The sequence below is a fragment of the Apodemus sylvaticus genome, chromosome 12, assembly GCF_947179515.1.
Source record: "Apodemus sylvaticus chromosome 12, mApoSyl1.1, whole genome shotgun sequence".
In the NCBI taxonomy this organism is placed as follows: domain Eukaryota; kingdom Metazoa; phylum Chordata; class Mammalia; order Rodentia; family Muridae; genus Apodemus; species Apodemus sylvaticus.
In genome coordinates this window covers 24,692,671-24,710,012 of record NC_067483.1, presented here as the reverse complement: position 1 = coordinate 24,710,012, position 17,342 = coordinate 24,692,671, and the positions used below count along the sequence as shown (strand labels likewise).

General features: G+C 48.0%; 1 protein-coding gene across 1 annotated transcript in view; it reads right to left on the bottom strand.

Moving 5' to 3' along the window:
* Clasp1 (cytoplasmic linker associated protein 1) overlaps positions 1-17,342 on the bottom strand; it is a 230,916-nt gene that overhangs the window by 92,271 nt on the left and 121,303 nt on the right. Inside the window, exons 11-20 of the mRNA XM_052201268.1 lie at positions 16,471-16,563; positions 14,804-14,949; positions 13,792-13,927; positions 12,492-12,562; positions 11,896-11,955; positions 9,940-10,017; positions 7,915-8,082; positions 7,283-7,332; positions 6,562-6,732; positions 4,813-4,860 (exon numbers count right to left, since the gene is read on the bottom strand). Coding sequence (XP_052057228.1) covers positions 4,813-4,860; positions 6,562-6,732; positions 7,283-7,332; positions 7,915-8,082; positions 9,940-10,017; positions 11,896-11,955; positions 12,492-12,562; positions 13,792-13,927; positions 14,804-14,949; positions 16,471-16,563 — 1,021 coding nt within the window. The remainder of the gene's footprint in view (positions 1-4,812; positions 4,861-6,561; positions 6,733-7,282; positions 7,333-7,914; positions 8,083-9,939; positions 10,018-11,895; positions 11,956-12,491; positions 12,563-13,791; positions 13,928-14,803; positions 14,950-16,470; positions 16,564-17,342) is intronic.

Genomic DNA, 17,342 nt, shown 5'->3' with positions numbered 1-17,342 from the left:
AATAACACTATTATCTATTGTATCAAACCATGAGTTGTCTATACTCACAGGCCACTGAAACATTGTCAAGGTTTCATTTGAAATCATTTATTTTGGGGGAATCATTTATTTGGGGAATAATGCTTTTCCTAAACATATTATCGTTTCTTAAAGCATTCAAGTGCATTCATTCTCCCCGCATATATATAATCACTCTTCATAAGCACCATGGTAGAGAGCATACGTCCAACATCCAAATCCCTAAGTCCCCACTGAGTACACTGACAGCACACTGACAGGCAGCCAAAAGATGGCGCTATAGACTGGTTCTTTTCAGAAATGACTCCTTGACCACTTCCGAGACTACAGGCACAGCACCACTGGACTGACTTTCGTGGTGGCTGCTGTTTTGCGACAGGTCTCTTTTTGCAGCACGGGCTGGCCCAGGACTTGCTGCATGCCTCTCAAGGGCTTAAACTAGAGGCACTGGGCCAAAGCCAGTTTGGCTCTTTTTGTCCAGAGTTAGAGATTGTAAATTATTTAACAGACTTATTTTAAAGGGTTGTTAAAAGCTCACAGCTAGGAGTGCGAAGCGGTTGCCCCTAGTCAAGGGCTCTGGGACCATTCCTTTTACTGCAGAAAGAAGGGAAGAAGAACAATGACTTAAAAAAGATGGAGACAGCCTAGACAGAGGGCTCAGCTGATAGAGTCTGCCCAGCCAGGCATGAAGGCCAGCGCATAGATCCCCATCACTCACACAAGTCAGACAGGCAAGATGGCCACTTGTAAATGCAGTGCTTGGCAGACAAACACCAGACCCCAAGGGTAAGCAGGATGGCTAGACCAGACAGAATTGAAGATCTCTGGGTTCTGTCCAGAGACCCTAACTTAATAAACAAATTGGAGAGTAAACAAGAAAGATACTAGATGTCACTAGTGGGTAGCAACACACATAACACATACACGCGCGCACACGCACACCCTCACACAGTGTGCATATGTAGCCTCACCCGTGAATACATGAAGAATAAGAAAAAGGAGGAATATCCAGGTGGTGGTGGCACACGCCTTTAATCCCAGCACTTGGAAGGCAGAGGCAGGTGGATTTCTGAGTTCGAGGGCAGCCTGGTCTACAGAGTGAGTTCCAGGATAGCCAGAGCTACACAGAGAAACCCTGTCTTGAAAAGAAAAAAAAAAAGGAAAGAAAAAGGAGGAATAAGGAAGGGGAAGATGAGGAGAAAGAGAAGAAAAGATGATAAAGAAGAAGGAAGGAAGGAAGGAAGGAAGGAAGGAAGGAAGGAAGGAAGGAAGGAAGGAGGGAAGGAAGGTAGGTAGGTAGGACAGTCCTAATGAGAAACCCTGATAAGGACACAGGCATTAGCCTCCCCACCCCCATCCCTCCCTCAAGACAAGACCTTATTACATAGCCCTAGGTGGTATGGCCTGTCTATATAGACCAGGCTAGCCTAGAACTCACAAAGATCTACTTGCCTCTTGAGTGCTGGAATCAAAAGCACAGCCGTCATGCACAGCTAATGGCTTTTCTTCCCGTCACCTGCAGCTTGCTTTAGCATCACCAGCTCTCTGGGTTCCACAAGGCAAACAACAGAATAGAGGCAGCCTGTCTGCACGGAGACATCTGTCCTGTCCTGCTCTGTCATGACCAAGAACTGAGGCTACCTTCCCTTCCTGTACAGCTACTGTCTCATTCTCATTTTCTAAAGACACATCATTCCATCATTTCTCCTACCTGAAGGAAACCAGAAAGTGATTTAGTATCTTGTCTAGTAAATGAATGGACAATTTAACTTTGCTTGGGATACTACAATTAATTAAAAAAAAAAAAAGAGGTGATAAAGGTAAAGAATTCTTAGTGGTATGGAAAACAATAGGCTGACTGTTGTTATAAAATGCATTCTGAGAAAATACTTTCCATTTTGTGTAACTCTTTGTGACGGTTTGAATGCGATATGGCCTTCATAGGCTCGTATATTCAAACACATGGTCCCCAGTTGGGGGTTCTGGAACCTCTGTGTGGTGCCTTGCTGGAGGAGGTCCATCACTGCAAGCTCTGAGAACTCACTGTCACACTCGACTTCGTGTGCTCTCTCAGTCCCTGCCCAAGCGTCCCTCCCGCTGCGTGTGCGGCTGTGACTCCTGCCACCATGGACTCTTCCTCTGGAAGATGACATCTCTGACTGCCTGCTGCCACACCTCTTCCATCATGATGGACCCTCACGCTAGAATCAAACACTGAAATAAATAATCCTTCCTTCCTTTCTTCCCGTTTGTTGTGATATTTTATTACAGCAACAGAAAAGTAACTAACACAGTATTCTATTCTAGTTTTCCATTTCCCTGCCATCTAGGTCAAGGAAACAAATAGCATTGCTTTTTGGAGAACCAGAAACAAAAGCACTACAATCAGCCGAACCAGACAATAATTACTCTGGGTCACAGCCACACCCAGCTAGGGCCTGTGGCGAACCCAAATAAAAGCCACGAATGGGTAGAAGTTTACTGACTGTCTTTTCATTTCATAAAGCTGTCCAACTTTGGGACTCCCCAATGAGACTTCTTTTAAATTCAGGTTCTCTAAATCCTTCCAACTTAATCACCATCATCAGAGGCGATCCCCAGAGCATCCATCTATCTTTATTTCTTTCTTGTAAGCATCCATGCAATTCTTATGATGAGACATATCTGAAAAGCACGAATCTTGTGCCCACGCTCGATTCCTTTGCCTGGTGAGATGCTGTCCACCAAGGCTGACCACTGAGTGCAATCCCAGCCCGCCAGCTGAAGGGCAAGACAGGCTCATGAGCTGTCCACTCTCCTCTGTGCTCTTGAGCACGCACATGAGCAGACATAGTAAATGAGTGTAATTTAAAACTTTTCAGCCTCTTCCTCTCTTCCTTTCTGACTCCTGAGGCCCTAGACTATCGCCTGGGTAACAGAATGGCCAACGATTTAGCTCAGTTGGGAAAGTGCTGGCTCAGCACATTCAAAACCCTGGGCTTCATTTCCAGCACTGATACATCTGACTGAGGTGATGTACAACTGTAATCTTGGCCTAACTGCAAAGGAGAATCAGACTTTATGGTCCCCCTTAGCTAAGCGAGAGGTGGAGGCCTGCATGCGCCATACAAGACCCGATCTCCAAACAAAAATATACACAAGAAATATTGTGCTGGGATTGGGGAGATGGCTCAGTGGCTACAGTGCTTGCCACACAAGTATGACAACCTGAGGGTGAGGATTCCTGGGAATGCCACACAGTGGAAGAACAGAACTAACTTTCTCAAAGTACCCTTCACTCACACCACAGCACACAGACCTGCACTCTCACACACACAATAATAAATACACTTTAAACTATAAAGAGCTACCCTGCCCAACCAAACCTTGCCTCTTTTACATGGTAGCCATTTCACAACTATGACCTAATCAGGTGATGTTCTTGAGGGCTGGAGGCATTACTGGAGGGCTGGGAGCCAGAGACACTGTCTCAAGCAGGCAACACTGCTCTAGATTAAACTGCTGAAGCCTTATCCTGTTTTCTCCCCAGAAACCTTGGGAAAGGATAATGTTGTTTAGCAGTAGCTAATCTAAGGTCAGTGAGCACTGTATTGGCTGGGTCCCAACTTCAAAGAACTGGTGAGGCCTGAGCACGACCTTCTTAGCCTAAATTGTGGATCAGGGGATGTGGACACGGCCATTTCTCGCCATGGTGTGGACTGCAGAACTCAACCCAGGGAAGGGTATTACCATGTGGCTGGTAGGAAGATCAATGTACACAAATGAAGAAACAGGGGCATGTGACATTGACCCAAATAAAAACAGCAACCTGGCAGTGTTCTTCACAGGAGAGTAAAACACTATTTAAAAATGTCTATAGTCGGCAGAAAACTTGGCCAATGCTGATGTGAGTAGCTGACAGACATTTACTTTCAAAACAGAGACGATGAGCCTGAAGGCCCACAAATCACAACAGAGAGTGTGCAGCTCGGTGGGGGCTGCGAGAGCAACAAACCCCACGTCGGCAGCGGACAAGGTGACGCCGAATAGTCCTCCCAGTGTGGCCTCAGCACGTCACCACCCACAGCACACTTCAGTGCCCTGATTCACCGGAACAAAGATCAAACAAGAAAGGGAAGAGAACTGAGGCAGAGGGAAGGCAAGAAGCCAGTGGAGACAGAATGAAGAAGAGGGGAAGGACAGCGTGCAACACAGCATGCAGGGACCTCAGTGAGGACAAGTGAGCACTGGGCAGCACTCGGTGGGGATAGAGGACCAGAGAGACACACACCTCAATCACAGAAACAAACCGCTTACCCTCCGCTTTAGTGGTAGTACCGTCTTTAAGCCAATTAAAAAACAAGGGAGGGGACAACAGGGAACAGTTAGTAACATTCAGAAAATTAAAAAGCAGAATGTTATTAGCTACTAAAAAAGCAAAATGTACACTTTAAAACAAAGCCAAAAAGGAAACCAAGTTCAGAAGCAGGGCGGCACTGGAAGCCAGCCAAGGGCTCACCAGGGGCCAGCTAGGCCCAGAGTAACAGTTTGCCTTTGGAAAGCAAAACAAAACAGTGACACACGTTTGTGTCACTGTGGACAGCATGACTCGTGGTCTCTGGTTTGTCAATTGTACCATCCTTGGGAAAGTCACCTTTCCCTGAGAGTTCCAGCAGGAGGAGGGGCAGAGAGGAGGCACTAAAAGTTCAGTTCTAAGGATAACCCCAAGAGCAGACCCCAGTGAGAAGAAGCTAGAGGCTGTAGCAGGCCTATCCCAACTACACGCCCAGCAGCAGCCGCTGTTGCGCTTAGTACCTGCATCCAGGCCTACGTACTCCAAGTCTTCCCTCATGTGTCTGGACTCTAGAAGTTTGGAAAAGGGTTATCAGCTTTAATGCTATACTTTTACAGTCAAGCGTCTTGTCACTCTAAGTGGGACCTGGGTGCAGTCCCGGGACTTTGTGCTACTTCATGCTTTGCTGACGTATCATGTGGGGGTGGGGCAAAACCAAGGAAACTAAAGGTAAAATCCTGATGGGGAAGGGAGAGAGTATTCAATGCAGCAGGCAGTCTTGTCTGGAGAGGAAACTGCTAAGAAAACATCCTCAGGGATTCTGAAGGTTCGTTTGTCTGTCGCCAGACCAAACTCCTGGGGCTTTCCTCAGCACTGAGGGAATCTACTGAGGCCTGAACTAAACACCGCATGTGTATACAAGTAAATACTGACCCTAGGCCCTGGAAAGGCCAGCATGAAAACAGTCAGGCAAATGCTAGCTAAAAACACTAAAGGGGGGCCACGTACAGCTGTGGGAAGCAGAGGCAAGCCATCACTGAGTGAGAGGCCTGGTGAGCTCTAGGCTAACCAGGGCTATACGGTGGGACCCTCTCTCTAAAACAAAGACAAAACTAAATAAACAAAAACCAAAAGTAAAAGGTGATCAAATATATCAACACTCTGGTAAATACTTAGATCTAACTTGTTTGCCATGGGAAGGAACACCTGCGGCTTCTTCCTTGACCAAAAAGTACAGAGCAACACCTTTGTACTTATACATTAACGGAACAATAGTTATCACGAAGCCCACACTGAGCCTCTTTTCAAGAGAATGTCTGAGATCAGGGGAATAGGGATGCCTGAACTAAGGTTCCAGGACATACATCTCTCAGGTTAATAGTGTCCTTACATCAACTCTTCCTGCAACCTTGCAGGGCGATCATTTACAAAAGACCTTCATGTAATCTCACTGATCTCAACCATGTGCCTGAGTCAGATGGCTACCTCTCCACGAGGTCACTAGCAGAGAGACAGACTCAGAGCCTGCACTGCCTGCCCGTGGTGACAGTGAACAAGTGGTCCCTTCTCTGTCCTGTCCTGTTCTGTCTGCAAACTGCCAATCTCCCACTTCCGTTGTTATGCTTTAAGCTAAGTCCTCAGATTTGGGGGTGAATGAATAACTTGTATTTACAAAAATACAATGAAATACACGGCTAGTCTGACACAGAAAGGGTGTTCACTGTTGGTTGACAGGCTGAGTAATGCACCTATCAATATCTTAGATACTAAACATTTGGAAAGTAATTAGAAACAGTTTTGGGGGGCAGTGTGTGGGTGTGCTCCCCCAGGCAGTGTGTTAGTTAAGGTTCATTACGTTCATTTAGAATCTTCCTGTCACCCTCATTCTAAGAAACATTCAATCACAGAACCCTACAGGCCCCCTGAGCCACCAGGTTCAGCTCCCACCAGCAGGGGAGGGGAAGCCAGGGCAGGTAATATGGCCAGTGGGCATGGGCAGGACTTATTATAGGAAAAGGGACACGAGGACGACACAGCCTGCAAGCACACGTCTTTACAGAACAGGCTGATACTCCAGAGACTATAAAGGGACACTGGACATGACGCCAGACAGTGGGTAGCTAGGAACTGTCTTTGAGGGCAGTTTCTGGTGCTTTAGAACACCCTCAAGAGTGAAGCTGCCCTCGGCTACCGAGAAGCTCTGTGTAAGCGCTGTCCTCTGCTCAGAGGCCAGGGTCATGGGGACAGCAGGACGGGAGGGAGCTGGTTACCTAAGGACGCATAGGATCCTGGAGGCAATGCTGCTGCAGAGCTGAAGGCGGTGGATCCTGAGGATGAGGAGACTTTGGATTTGGCACTGGCTGCTGCGTTCACATCAATATCACTCCGTGATCGTTGGAGAGATCCTGTGGTCGACACAGATTTGGTACTAACTGTAGAGCCTTAAATGGAGAAGGAGGGGAAGTCAGGAAGGCCTGGTCATACTGCTGCACACTACTGTTCTGCTCTTCTTAGAACCAAACATGCTGGAACCCACAGGAGGGTGGAAGTGCTCACGGCCGCAGAGGTCGGTTCATGCAGTGCACACAAAACCAGTGACTAATAATGGAAAACTATAGGTCTAAGGTTCTGGGCGACACATGAAATAAAATGAATGTCACCATCTAGCTACACCCTAGCTGGAAACACACCCTTTTCCAGGTTCTGATAGCTAACAAACTGCTGCCCGCTACTCTACATTATGTGAGTCAAGGAGCAAAAGGACTCGTGACTGCATGGGGCAGGGAGACAGAAGCCACAGAGCCAGATTTCTGTCTAACCACCCTGACAATGTAAACAACTGGCCCTAGTGCAGTGGAGCGCAGAGCAGATGTAGGGCGGCACATCACTGGGTAGATCTGGGAGCAGGCCAGCTGCCTGTCACTGAACACAGCCTGGGAATGAGCAGCCCACCCAGGCCTCCCACCCGCAGTCCTGTGACCACCATCTTACCTCTGGATGCAGTGCTGCCAGTGGGACTTCTCTTGGCAGAAAGCGGCCGGCTGCAAAATGCATGCACATGTGTGTCACCAAGAGTATACTTTATCTGCAGTCACACAACTACAACAGCAAAGTGTGCCCGTGAGGAATGAACTCAAGGTCTTCAGAAGGATTCAGGCAATTCATTATTTTACCAACCCCGCATGTGACTGTGTTAACATTATGTTTGGGATGACTGACCTTTCAAACAAAACAAACCATAATAGGAGGTAGAGGTCAGAGGTGAAGGGCAGACATGGTGTTAGGTTAAGTCCCATGTCTTGGACATCTTCTCTTTCCAAACCTGTCCCTGGGCACCACTCCTATCTTCTTAGGGACTCCCTGGCACATTAATGTATACCGCTCGCAAAGCTCTATAGCTCGCTATGCTATTTAAAACTGTGGCAGAAAGGGAACAGAGTGTGAGGCAGAGGCCCAGGCCAGGGTTCTCCCCTGCTGAGCAGTGCCTAGTAGAGCCCGAGTGTACCTGCACATCCATCCGGGAGCGCTAGCAGGCGCTCGGCTGAAAGTGCAGCTGCAGAGTGGGTCTGAGCAGCCTCTACCTACCAACACTGTGATGCGGTCAGCAAAGCCAAGGCCCTTACTTGAGACTCTCTTGAGAGCTGGAGGAGGAGCGGTCTGACTGGGGCAGAGACACGATGCTGTCTGAGTTCTTCAAGTGGGACTGTAGGGCCTTCTGATAGGACGACTCCAAAGTATGGTACAGGTGTTCTGCTTCTCGGCTGAAGTGGCTGTGGAAACCCCAGTAGCATCTAGGGAAATGACAAGCCCAGGTCAAGTCAGCGGACCCTGCCGGGCCTGAGTATACACACAGCATCTTTAAGGATCTGAGGCCTCCACTTAACCTGCTAAGAGCAGTGCCGGGCAGGAGGCCAGAGAACTAGAGAAGGAGCCATCAGACAAATCCTGGCTCTACAGCTAACAGCGTGGATAAAATATGCTTCTATTTGTCAATGTGGGGGTGAGCTGGAGGTGCCACAGCATGCACGAGGGGTGTGCGTGTGCGTGTGTGTGTATGTGTGTGTGTGTGTGTGTGTGTGTGTGTGTGAGAGAGAGAGAGAGAGAGAGAGAGAGAGAGAGAGAGAGAGAGGAAGGACAACCTGAGGGAGTCAGCTCTCTCCCTCCACTGTGCTGAGCTGAGGTCGGCAGGCTGGGAGGCACGCACGCTGAGCCATTTGCTCCTTTTTGACGCTGGAGAACTTACTTAACTTTAATGGGGATTTAAAGGTTCTAACTTGCAAGGCCAGGGAAACTAGGGGAAGACAGAGCCCAAGCTACCACAATCACACCTAGAGTTCAGAACAGACTCTTCAGTTGCAACTTTTATCAGTGCAGTTAAGAGATTCCTCAGTTCGAGATATCTAAAACTGAATTAAGAATTCAAACAAAAGAAAAAAGGACAATTCTCAGAGCATCTTGAAATCTGTATTGCATCGTGATTAGAGGGTAAGAACACAATACAAGGCAACGGCAGCAGAGGTGGGCCACTAACACTCTGACCCCGCGCAGCCTGCAGCAACTAGAAATTATGTCAGTCGCACCGAGTAGGAACTACCCAGGATGAGAGCCGAGTTACGATGAGCTCAGAAATAAGAAAAGCAGGGCCGGAAGATAGCTCAGTGGGCAAAGGCACTTGCTGTCAAGCCTGAAGATCTGAGTTCAAACCCCGGGATCCACCTGGGAGAAAAAGCTGTCCTCTGACCGCCACACACAAGCTCTGGTGTGCACACTGCCCTACCCTGAGAACACGTGGGCACACACAGATGAGCAAGTCCCAAGAGGTAAGTCCCAGCAGAGCAAACTGTAATGCTAAGCTAAAAAAGCAGTCTGTAACCTGTGGCAGCACAAAAGACCACAGGAGCAAAAGACAGTCACTGTCCTTTCCACCTGTGCAGCCGCCGTGCAGGGGAGGGACCCAGAGTCTCAGACAGGAGGCAAGTATTCGACCACTGGGCCACCTTAGCAGCATCATGTTTTGTTTTTACTGACTGCTTTTAAGGGTTCAGGGGACAGATGAAGCGCCTTACATGCTGGCTCTCTTCCGTAAGCTCCACCCCAAGCTTCCAGTCAGCAGGTCTCAACATCACACTTCCTCTACAGCCTCCTGCAAATGCTCTCTGGGAGGTACTGAATTCAGGGGCACAGTCATGTGACTGAAGCATTGTCAGTTCCCTGGGAGTCTGAAACTGGGCATTATCACCACGGCAACCCAGGCATCAGTCAATCCAACTCCCCCCCATTCATGTTTGATAACAAGTGACCACTTCGTGTTTTCTAACACGGGGCCGAGAGGAGAATCCCCTGTGGCTGGCTGTCACCTCCTGCGGCCCAGTGGCAGTGAGCACTGGGCCGCAGGGCGCCGGCCGACCGCCAGCTTAGTAATGCACACAGAGAAATGCACACAGAGCAGGAAGTGAGAGCAGCCGCCGAGGGAGGCCGTCCTCAGCCTACTGCTATTCAGTTGCACTTAGGCAGCCACCTAACGGGCAAAACAGCGGGAAGCCTCCTGTGGCATCACATCCGACAGAGTGCACTTTGGGGACCAACAGGCCGGCCGCAAGGTGGTCCACGCAGCGGGCTGAGTCACGGCTGCTTCGGCAGACACTTACTTCCTGGCTTCTATTCTTGCTTCAGAATCAGCGTCGTGTATTCCTTTCTTTATTGTTTCAGCTAATACTGATATGTGTCTAGACATTTAGGAAAGAAAACAGAACAGTCCTTCACCATACAATTTCATGTGGGTGAAAACCAACCGGCTTGCCGATCAACTTCTTTGTTGTTGTTGTTGTTGTTGTTGTTGTTTATTCAATATATTTTTTATTTACATTTCAGATGATTTCCCCTTTTCTGGCTCCCCACTCCCGGAAAGTCCCATAAGCCCTTCCCCCCCCATCCCCCCATCCACCGCTTCCCCCTTCCCTGTTCTGGTATTCCCCTATACTGCTGCACTGAGTGCCAATCAAGTTCTAAATAGCAATGTGGATCTGGCAGCTTCACCCAAGCCTTAGTCAAGTGACATCACTTGGAGGCTACGAGCCCCACCCCCACCCAGCTCCCCTTTTCACATCCCCATCCACTTTCGTAGAAGGATTCGGATAGCACTATTTTTAAATCACAACTACCTTTAGAGCGTGAGCCCCAAAGATTCTCTACAGCCTTCCCCCATAATCTGAGCCTCCGTCCACACAGTGTGCCTAGGGCCTATCCCTCTGCCTCCTCCGTCCACACAGTGTGCCTAGGGCCTATCCCTCTGCCTCCTCCGTCCACACAGTGTGCCTAGGGCCTATCCCTCTGCCTCCTCCGTCCACACAGTGTGCCTAGGGCCTATCCCTCTGCCTCCTCCGTCCACACAGTGTGCCTAGGGCCTATCCCTCTGCCTCCTCCATCAACAGTGTGCCTAGGGCCTATCCCTCTGCCTCCTCCGTCCACACAGTGTGCCTAGGGCCTAGCCCTCTGCCTCCTCCGTCCACACAGTGTGCCTAGGGCCTATCCCTCTGTCTCCTCCATCCACAGTGTGCCTAGGGCCTATCCCTCTGCCTTATTAAGAGAGAAAACAAAGCCTGTCATGGATAGAAGGACTCAAAGAAAAGTTCAGGAAAACAGTGGCCATCAAGGTGGACGGAAAAGGAAATCTCCTTAAACAGAAGACAAACTTTCCAAAAACTACTGTCCACGCGGCTGACAGACGCCAGACCTTTCAGACCCTTGCTCTTTTCTCAGTCGGTAGGCAGCCTCGATTCTCAAACCAGTGCTTCTGATTAGAAATTTGCTTGGGAGTTCAGACTGAGTCTTAATTTCTATAATCACTCTGATGAATTCCCTAGCGCCAATTATCACACTGATAAAAATGGTTGACAAACTATGGCGCCCTTCTAAACTGTAGTCCAACACTACTGTTTACTGTGTCCAAACGCAGGTGCTTAGGGACCTCAAACTGACAGAACTAAGAACTAAAATGAAAGGGCACGTGACTGTGAGAAACTGACATAATGCTACTTGCTACTTTTAAATTCTGATATATAAAGTAGTTGGCTGCAAGCCTCAACAAAGACAACTACTGAACAACAATAGAGGGAAAAAGAAAACCTCTCAAGAGAATGGAATTCCCAGGGAGTATCCAGATGAGGGCAGCTCTAGACCCTCACCAAGCTGCAGAACAGAACCTGCAGCAATGCTGCCCCCTACTGGCATAATCACAACAGTGCATACTGCCAGCTGAGGGCATATTGATTTTATTTTTCCTAAGATATGGTCACTAGCCTAAGCTGGCCTTAAACTCTCAATGTAGCTGAGGATGACTTTAAACTTCTGATGTTGGATTACAGGCAAGCACCTACCAACCGAGCTACCCAAGCTAGGCCACACTAGCATCTGGGAGGCTGATCTTCCCAGAAGCCTCTCTGGAATGAGAGAGAATGAGGTGGCTCAGACCTGTAGAAACTGTAGCCACTTAGCAGTGCTTAGAAGGTTCCTTCTTTCCATACTCAGGAGGGGACAGACCACGTGCTCAGGCACTCAGCCCTGGGAATCCATCCAGGCAACAGTTCAGAGACACAGGAACTTACCTTTCTAGTGAATGTGTCTGCCATTCTTGTAAAAGCAAATCTAAAAATTCAAAACAGCGCCTGGAATGTGGTAAGAAAGAAGGGGAACTTAGGAATATATCTTTTGGTGAAAATAAAAGGGTTTTGCTTAAATCAACCAGTTTATCTTTTGAATAGATAAATTTCATTTAATGGGGAAGAACTGAAAATGTGGGATAAATCATAAATAACTAAAAGATTGAGCCAGCAAGGTGCTTTCTAGGGACAGACAGACACATGCATGCACAATTTCTAAGCTCTTTAAAATATTTGTAAAGATGTTAAAATTTTGGAAGGTTGAATGCGTAGTGTATGTGCGACACAGAATAACTTTTGAAAGTCTCGGGGATGAATCTCATCAAACCATCTTGCCAGCCAGAAAATAAAAGTGCTCTTGGACCAAGAAGCAGTCATCAGTGATCTTAAACAACAACCTCAACTGTGGAATTCCAGTTCTGGTAGGAGACCTGGTTCTCCTCTTGTTTAGATACTTCCAAGGCAGTAAGAAGTCCTTCCCTTCCCTTCCTTCCTTCCTTTCCCCGCCCTGCCCCACCCCACCCCGCCCTTCCCAGGCTCACCTTCGGACTGCGACAGACTTAGAGGTGCAGTTGCTGGTTATGACGGGGATCAGCCGGGGGATGTGAGTGTGCTGTGGAGAGGAGGGGAAACAGGTGAGCAGGTGTAGCACAGCCCAGAAACAGATGCAACAGGAGCCTCTTCCTCACAAGCTGACATCACAGCACGCGTCATGTTCAGTCTAAAATGTCAGCATTGAAGAAAACTGACCTCCCTGCAATGTCACACAGGCCACTAACAGGACTGACAGAGCCATGAGACAAAGGATGCAGCATGGATCCTTTACAGCAGTCTGAGATGGGGGCAGCAGCCGATGTAAGCTATCCTGACACTGTTTCCGTGGAAACATACAATGGCCTTGGGTTTAATATTACAAGTAAGGGCAAGCAAAAACAGTGATGATAACAAATAATGCTGAGTAACCTGTGGGGACTGAGCACATTCTGCAGAGGTCCAAGATATTTTTTTTAATACATTTAGTTACTTATTTGCTCTAGTTCGTGTTCTTTCTGACTCTGTCTGTCTGCCTCTCTCTCTCTCTCTCTCTCTCTCTCTCTCTCTCTCTCTCTCTCTCTCTGTGTGTGTGTGTGTCTAGTTCGTGTTCTTTCTGACTCTGTCTGTCTGTCTGTCTGTCTGCCTGTCTCTCTCTCTCTCTCTCTCTCTCTCTCTCTGTGTGTGTGTGTGTGTGTCTAGTTCGTGTTCTTTCTGACTCTGTCTGTCTGTCTGTCTGTCTGTCTGCCTGTCTCTCTCTCTCTCTCTCTCTCTCTCTCTCTCTCTCTCTCTCTCTCTCTCTCTCTGTGTGTGTGTGTGTGTGTGTGTGTTGACACATGGTAACTTGTGGGAGTGGGAGTTGGCTCTCCCTTCTCCATGCGGTTCCTTTCGGGACTTGCCTCCTGCACGAGGGTCTAACACCAGGTCGACTGCTTGCGTCACAGTAAGCGCTAGAAGACTCAAGCGAGAATACCCTGAGCCCCAGGTACGAGGCAACCATAAGCACAAACAACTGACATGGACGGGGTGAGGGAAGAAAGATCAGAGTGGCGGCGGGAGACAAAAGTCAGACGCTCTGGGCAGCCAAGGACTTAGAGCCAATGGAAGCTGAGTGAAGAGGTGGCTCTCGGGAGCGGTGTGCCAGCCACACGACCCAGCGCAGACCCTGCAGCTCTCCACACCGCCATCCTGGGAAAGACTGCTGCCCGCAGACGGTGTGGACCGACCCTGGGCCGGAGCTCCGGCTACGTCCCACCGGCTGTCAGGGCCCCTCACTCTCTTCTTTTATGGGTGTCCCCATGACATACTTACCCGAATGATGAGCCTCACAGCTACAACGCCAGAAGTAGCCATAATTTTGGCACTGTTTGGGATTAAATTAAAGATAGTTGGCATAATGGCTTCAGCTCCATGATCAAATTTATTTCCCAGAACTGATGACAGGTGCCTGCAACAAGAAAGGACTGGCTGTGGTCACGTCCTCACACACAGGAAGCACAGAGCCTTCAGCACGTGGCCGCTTTCCTTTACAGTTCTCTAGGGATAAAAGACAAGGGTCGGAGACACCTTGAACATAGACTTAAAATGTACAAGTAGAAAACTTGGCAAAGCCATCAGCCAACAAAACTTTTTTAATAATCTCCACAGAAGTATTAAAAGAGCAAAAATAAAGCCAGCAAGACCAAGGATGAACTATAAACATTAAGCATGGACCCTACACTTGCCCCCCCCCTTATTTATTTTTGTTTTACTTATGAAAAATGATGCTTTAGTATCTGCCTCCCCTGTAACTCTATGCAGTCACAGTGCTGACCAGGGGCCGTGGCACTGAGTTAACATCCTGGTGCCCGGAAGTACTGCATTTAAGTTGAGCTATAGATAAAACAGCACGGCAGCACTCAGGCTACATTTCCTTCTCTCTGACCTGAGTACTGACTGAGGGTTTTGCATGCTGCACAGGGCTCTCCCACTAACCACCCACAGCCCTGCAGGTCCATCCCTGCTACTGCACTCCACTGGAACGTGTGTGCTAATGCACACTGGATCCTGTGAGCAAAAGGCCTGAGAAACCTCTCGTGAATTCTGTAAGATTTCATTTTTAATTAATAGTACAAGAGAGGCTTCAGTGATTATGTCCATGAGTAAAATTTAAAATCCAACACACACTTCATAACTGGGCAGCAGCCCCCTGAGCATATGGACACAGTGTTAAAAGACTAGGGTCTGGGGAACCGGCTAGGTGATCCCGCAGACATGCTATCTTTAAGCTCTGAGAGAGAGAGACCTATCACAGTGTGGGGAGGGTAGCGCTCGCGGTCCTTACCCCAATGTGATACAAGCTTCCCGCACTACCTGAGACCGCAGGTCCTTAGCAGAGAGCTTAAAGGCTCCGTCCAGAAGACGCAAGTGTTGAAAGAAGTTATCATACTCAGCAGCCCCAGCCAAGAGTAACGATCTAATCTTTTTTAGCTATTGGGACAGAGGAAAGGCAGAGGTAAATAAAATATTTAACACTGAATATACATAAAACAGCCATTAATGTAAGAGATAAAAAAGTTAGCTGATAATAGGAACTATTTTTTTAAAAGAAAGATTTGTGTGTGTGTATGTGTGTGTGTGTGTGTGTGTGTGGTAGGGTGAATGCCACATTTGCACAGGTACCTGCTGAGGCCAGAAGAGGGGTCAGCTCCCTTGGAGCTGGAGTTAGTTACACGTGGTTGTGAACTACCTGATATGGATGCTGAGAACTATACCAGGGTCCTTTGTAAGAACAGCAAGCGCTCTTAACTGCAGAAGTTATATCTTTAGCCCCTAGAAACCATTTTGCAAAGACAATTTGGACAGTTGATTATCACCTAATACACAATGAAAGCTAAGACCCCTTTAAAATGCAGCTCCCATAATAAATATGACTTCCCTAAGAACCATTTTAGGTGTCTATATGCGCCGTGTGCATCTATGTGCACTAAGTACACAGGAGCCCATGGAGGCCAGCGGAGGGCACTGGCTCCCAGAACCAGAATCCAAGCAGCTGAATCTTAAGTGCTGAGCCATCTTGCTAGCTCTTAATGCTCAGGTTTTTTGGTTTTGTGTTTTATTTGCTTGCTTGCTTTTTGAGACAGTCTCCCTTTACATCCCTGGCTGTCTTAGAACTCTACATAGACCAGGATGGCTGCAGAGAACTGCCTGTCTGTCTCTGCGTCCCAAGTGCTAGGATTAAAGGTATATGCCACCACACACCAACAAGTTGCTTTGTTTTCAAAACAGAAGTAGGGCTGGGTGTGGTAGCACCTGACCATTCAGTCCAGCATTCCAGGAGCTAAAGCAGGAGATCCCAAAGTGATGGCCAGCACAGGCTAAATAAAGCACATGTGCTATTTAATTTTTGCCAACCTGACACAAACTAGAGTCATCAGGGAAGAGAAACCTCAATTGAATTGCCTTCATCAGACGGGCCTATGGGCTTGTCTCTGGAGCATTTTCTTAACTGATGATTGATGTGGGAGGGCCGGGCCCAACTCCCTGCAGGTGGTGCCACCCCTGGGCAGGAGGTCCTGGGTTATATGAGGAAACAAGTTATATAAAAACTTTTTAAAAAGCCATTAGAAACAAGCCAGTAAGGAGTATTCCCCCAGTCTCTGCCTCAGATCCTACCTCCAGGTTCCAACTCCCAGGCCCTGCCCTAGCCTCCTCTGGTGATAGACTACAACCCACAGGCCAATATAAAGAAACGACCCTTTGCTCCCCAAGCTGATTTTGGTCAGGATGTTCTTCACAGCAGCAGAAAGCTAACCAGGACACAGTGAGATTATCTTGACCCAAACTCAAAAAACAAAACTCACTGTCAACAACAGAAGAAAGTGCGGCAGTTTACTAGGAAGGGAAAATGTACACTTGATGATTTATGTGTCAGTTTTAGTGTGTACGTAAATGAGTGAATATGCAGATATGCAAATAAGCAAAAATTAACCATAGAAAAGCAGCACTCACAGCGTTTACTCTCTGCTCCCAGTCATGCTTGTCATCCGACAGAATTTCTCTAATTTTGTTTATGGATTCCTCAAGGTCTCGGCTGGAGTAAATCTGGAAGTCAATTAATATATACTTAACAGAAGATGATGTACAGAATTAAGATGATTATCCTTAAATACATGAGGTCAAGGAAGAGAAACTTTCACTTCACGAGGCCTTCTCTGGGCATGCTCGTCGTCGTGGGCCTGATACCCACGATCGACAGGCACCCCTTTGTTGGCTGCCACATGGCAGCAACTTACTAAAAGCCAGCGGGAGAGTTGTGTACAAGAGAAGGAAAAAAAAACAAAACAAAACAGCAGTCTGTGAAGCATTAGTCATGTCTTTAGAACAAATCTGTGATCACTGACTGGGTGTGGTGGTTAAGAAGAAGGACAAGGGGCTGGAGAGATGGGTCGCTGGTTAAGAGCACCAACTGCTCTTCTGAAGGTCATGAGTTCAAATCCCAGCAACCACATGGTGGCTCACAACCATCCGTAATGAGATCTGACTCCCTCTTCTGGTGTGTCTGAGGATAGCTACAGTGTACTTACACATAATAATAAATTAAAAAAAAAAAAAGAAAGAAAGAAAGAAAAGAAGCGAGACAAGTGTGCCTTGGTGCACGGCAACCCCTGGCAATCCGTCCAGCCTCTACTGTGAGATTCGGAACCCGGCCATCAGGGCTCCGCGTTGGCTCTCTCTCTATCACTCTGACTCAGCCCGGAATTATTTGAGAAGGAAGGCTCAATGGAGGGACTGCCGGGGTCGGACTGGTGTGTGGGAATGTTGCTGTGGGACTGTCTTAATTACTGATTGATTGCGAGGGGCCTAGCCCACTCACCAGCAGG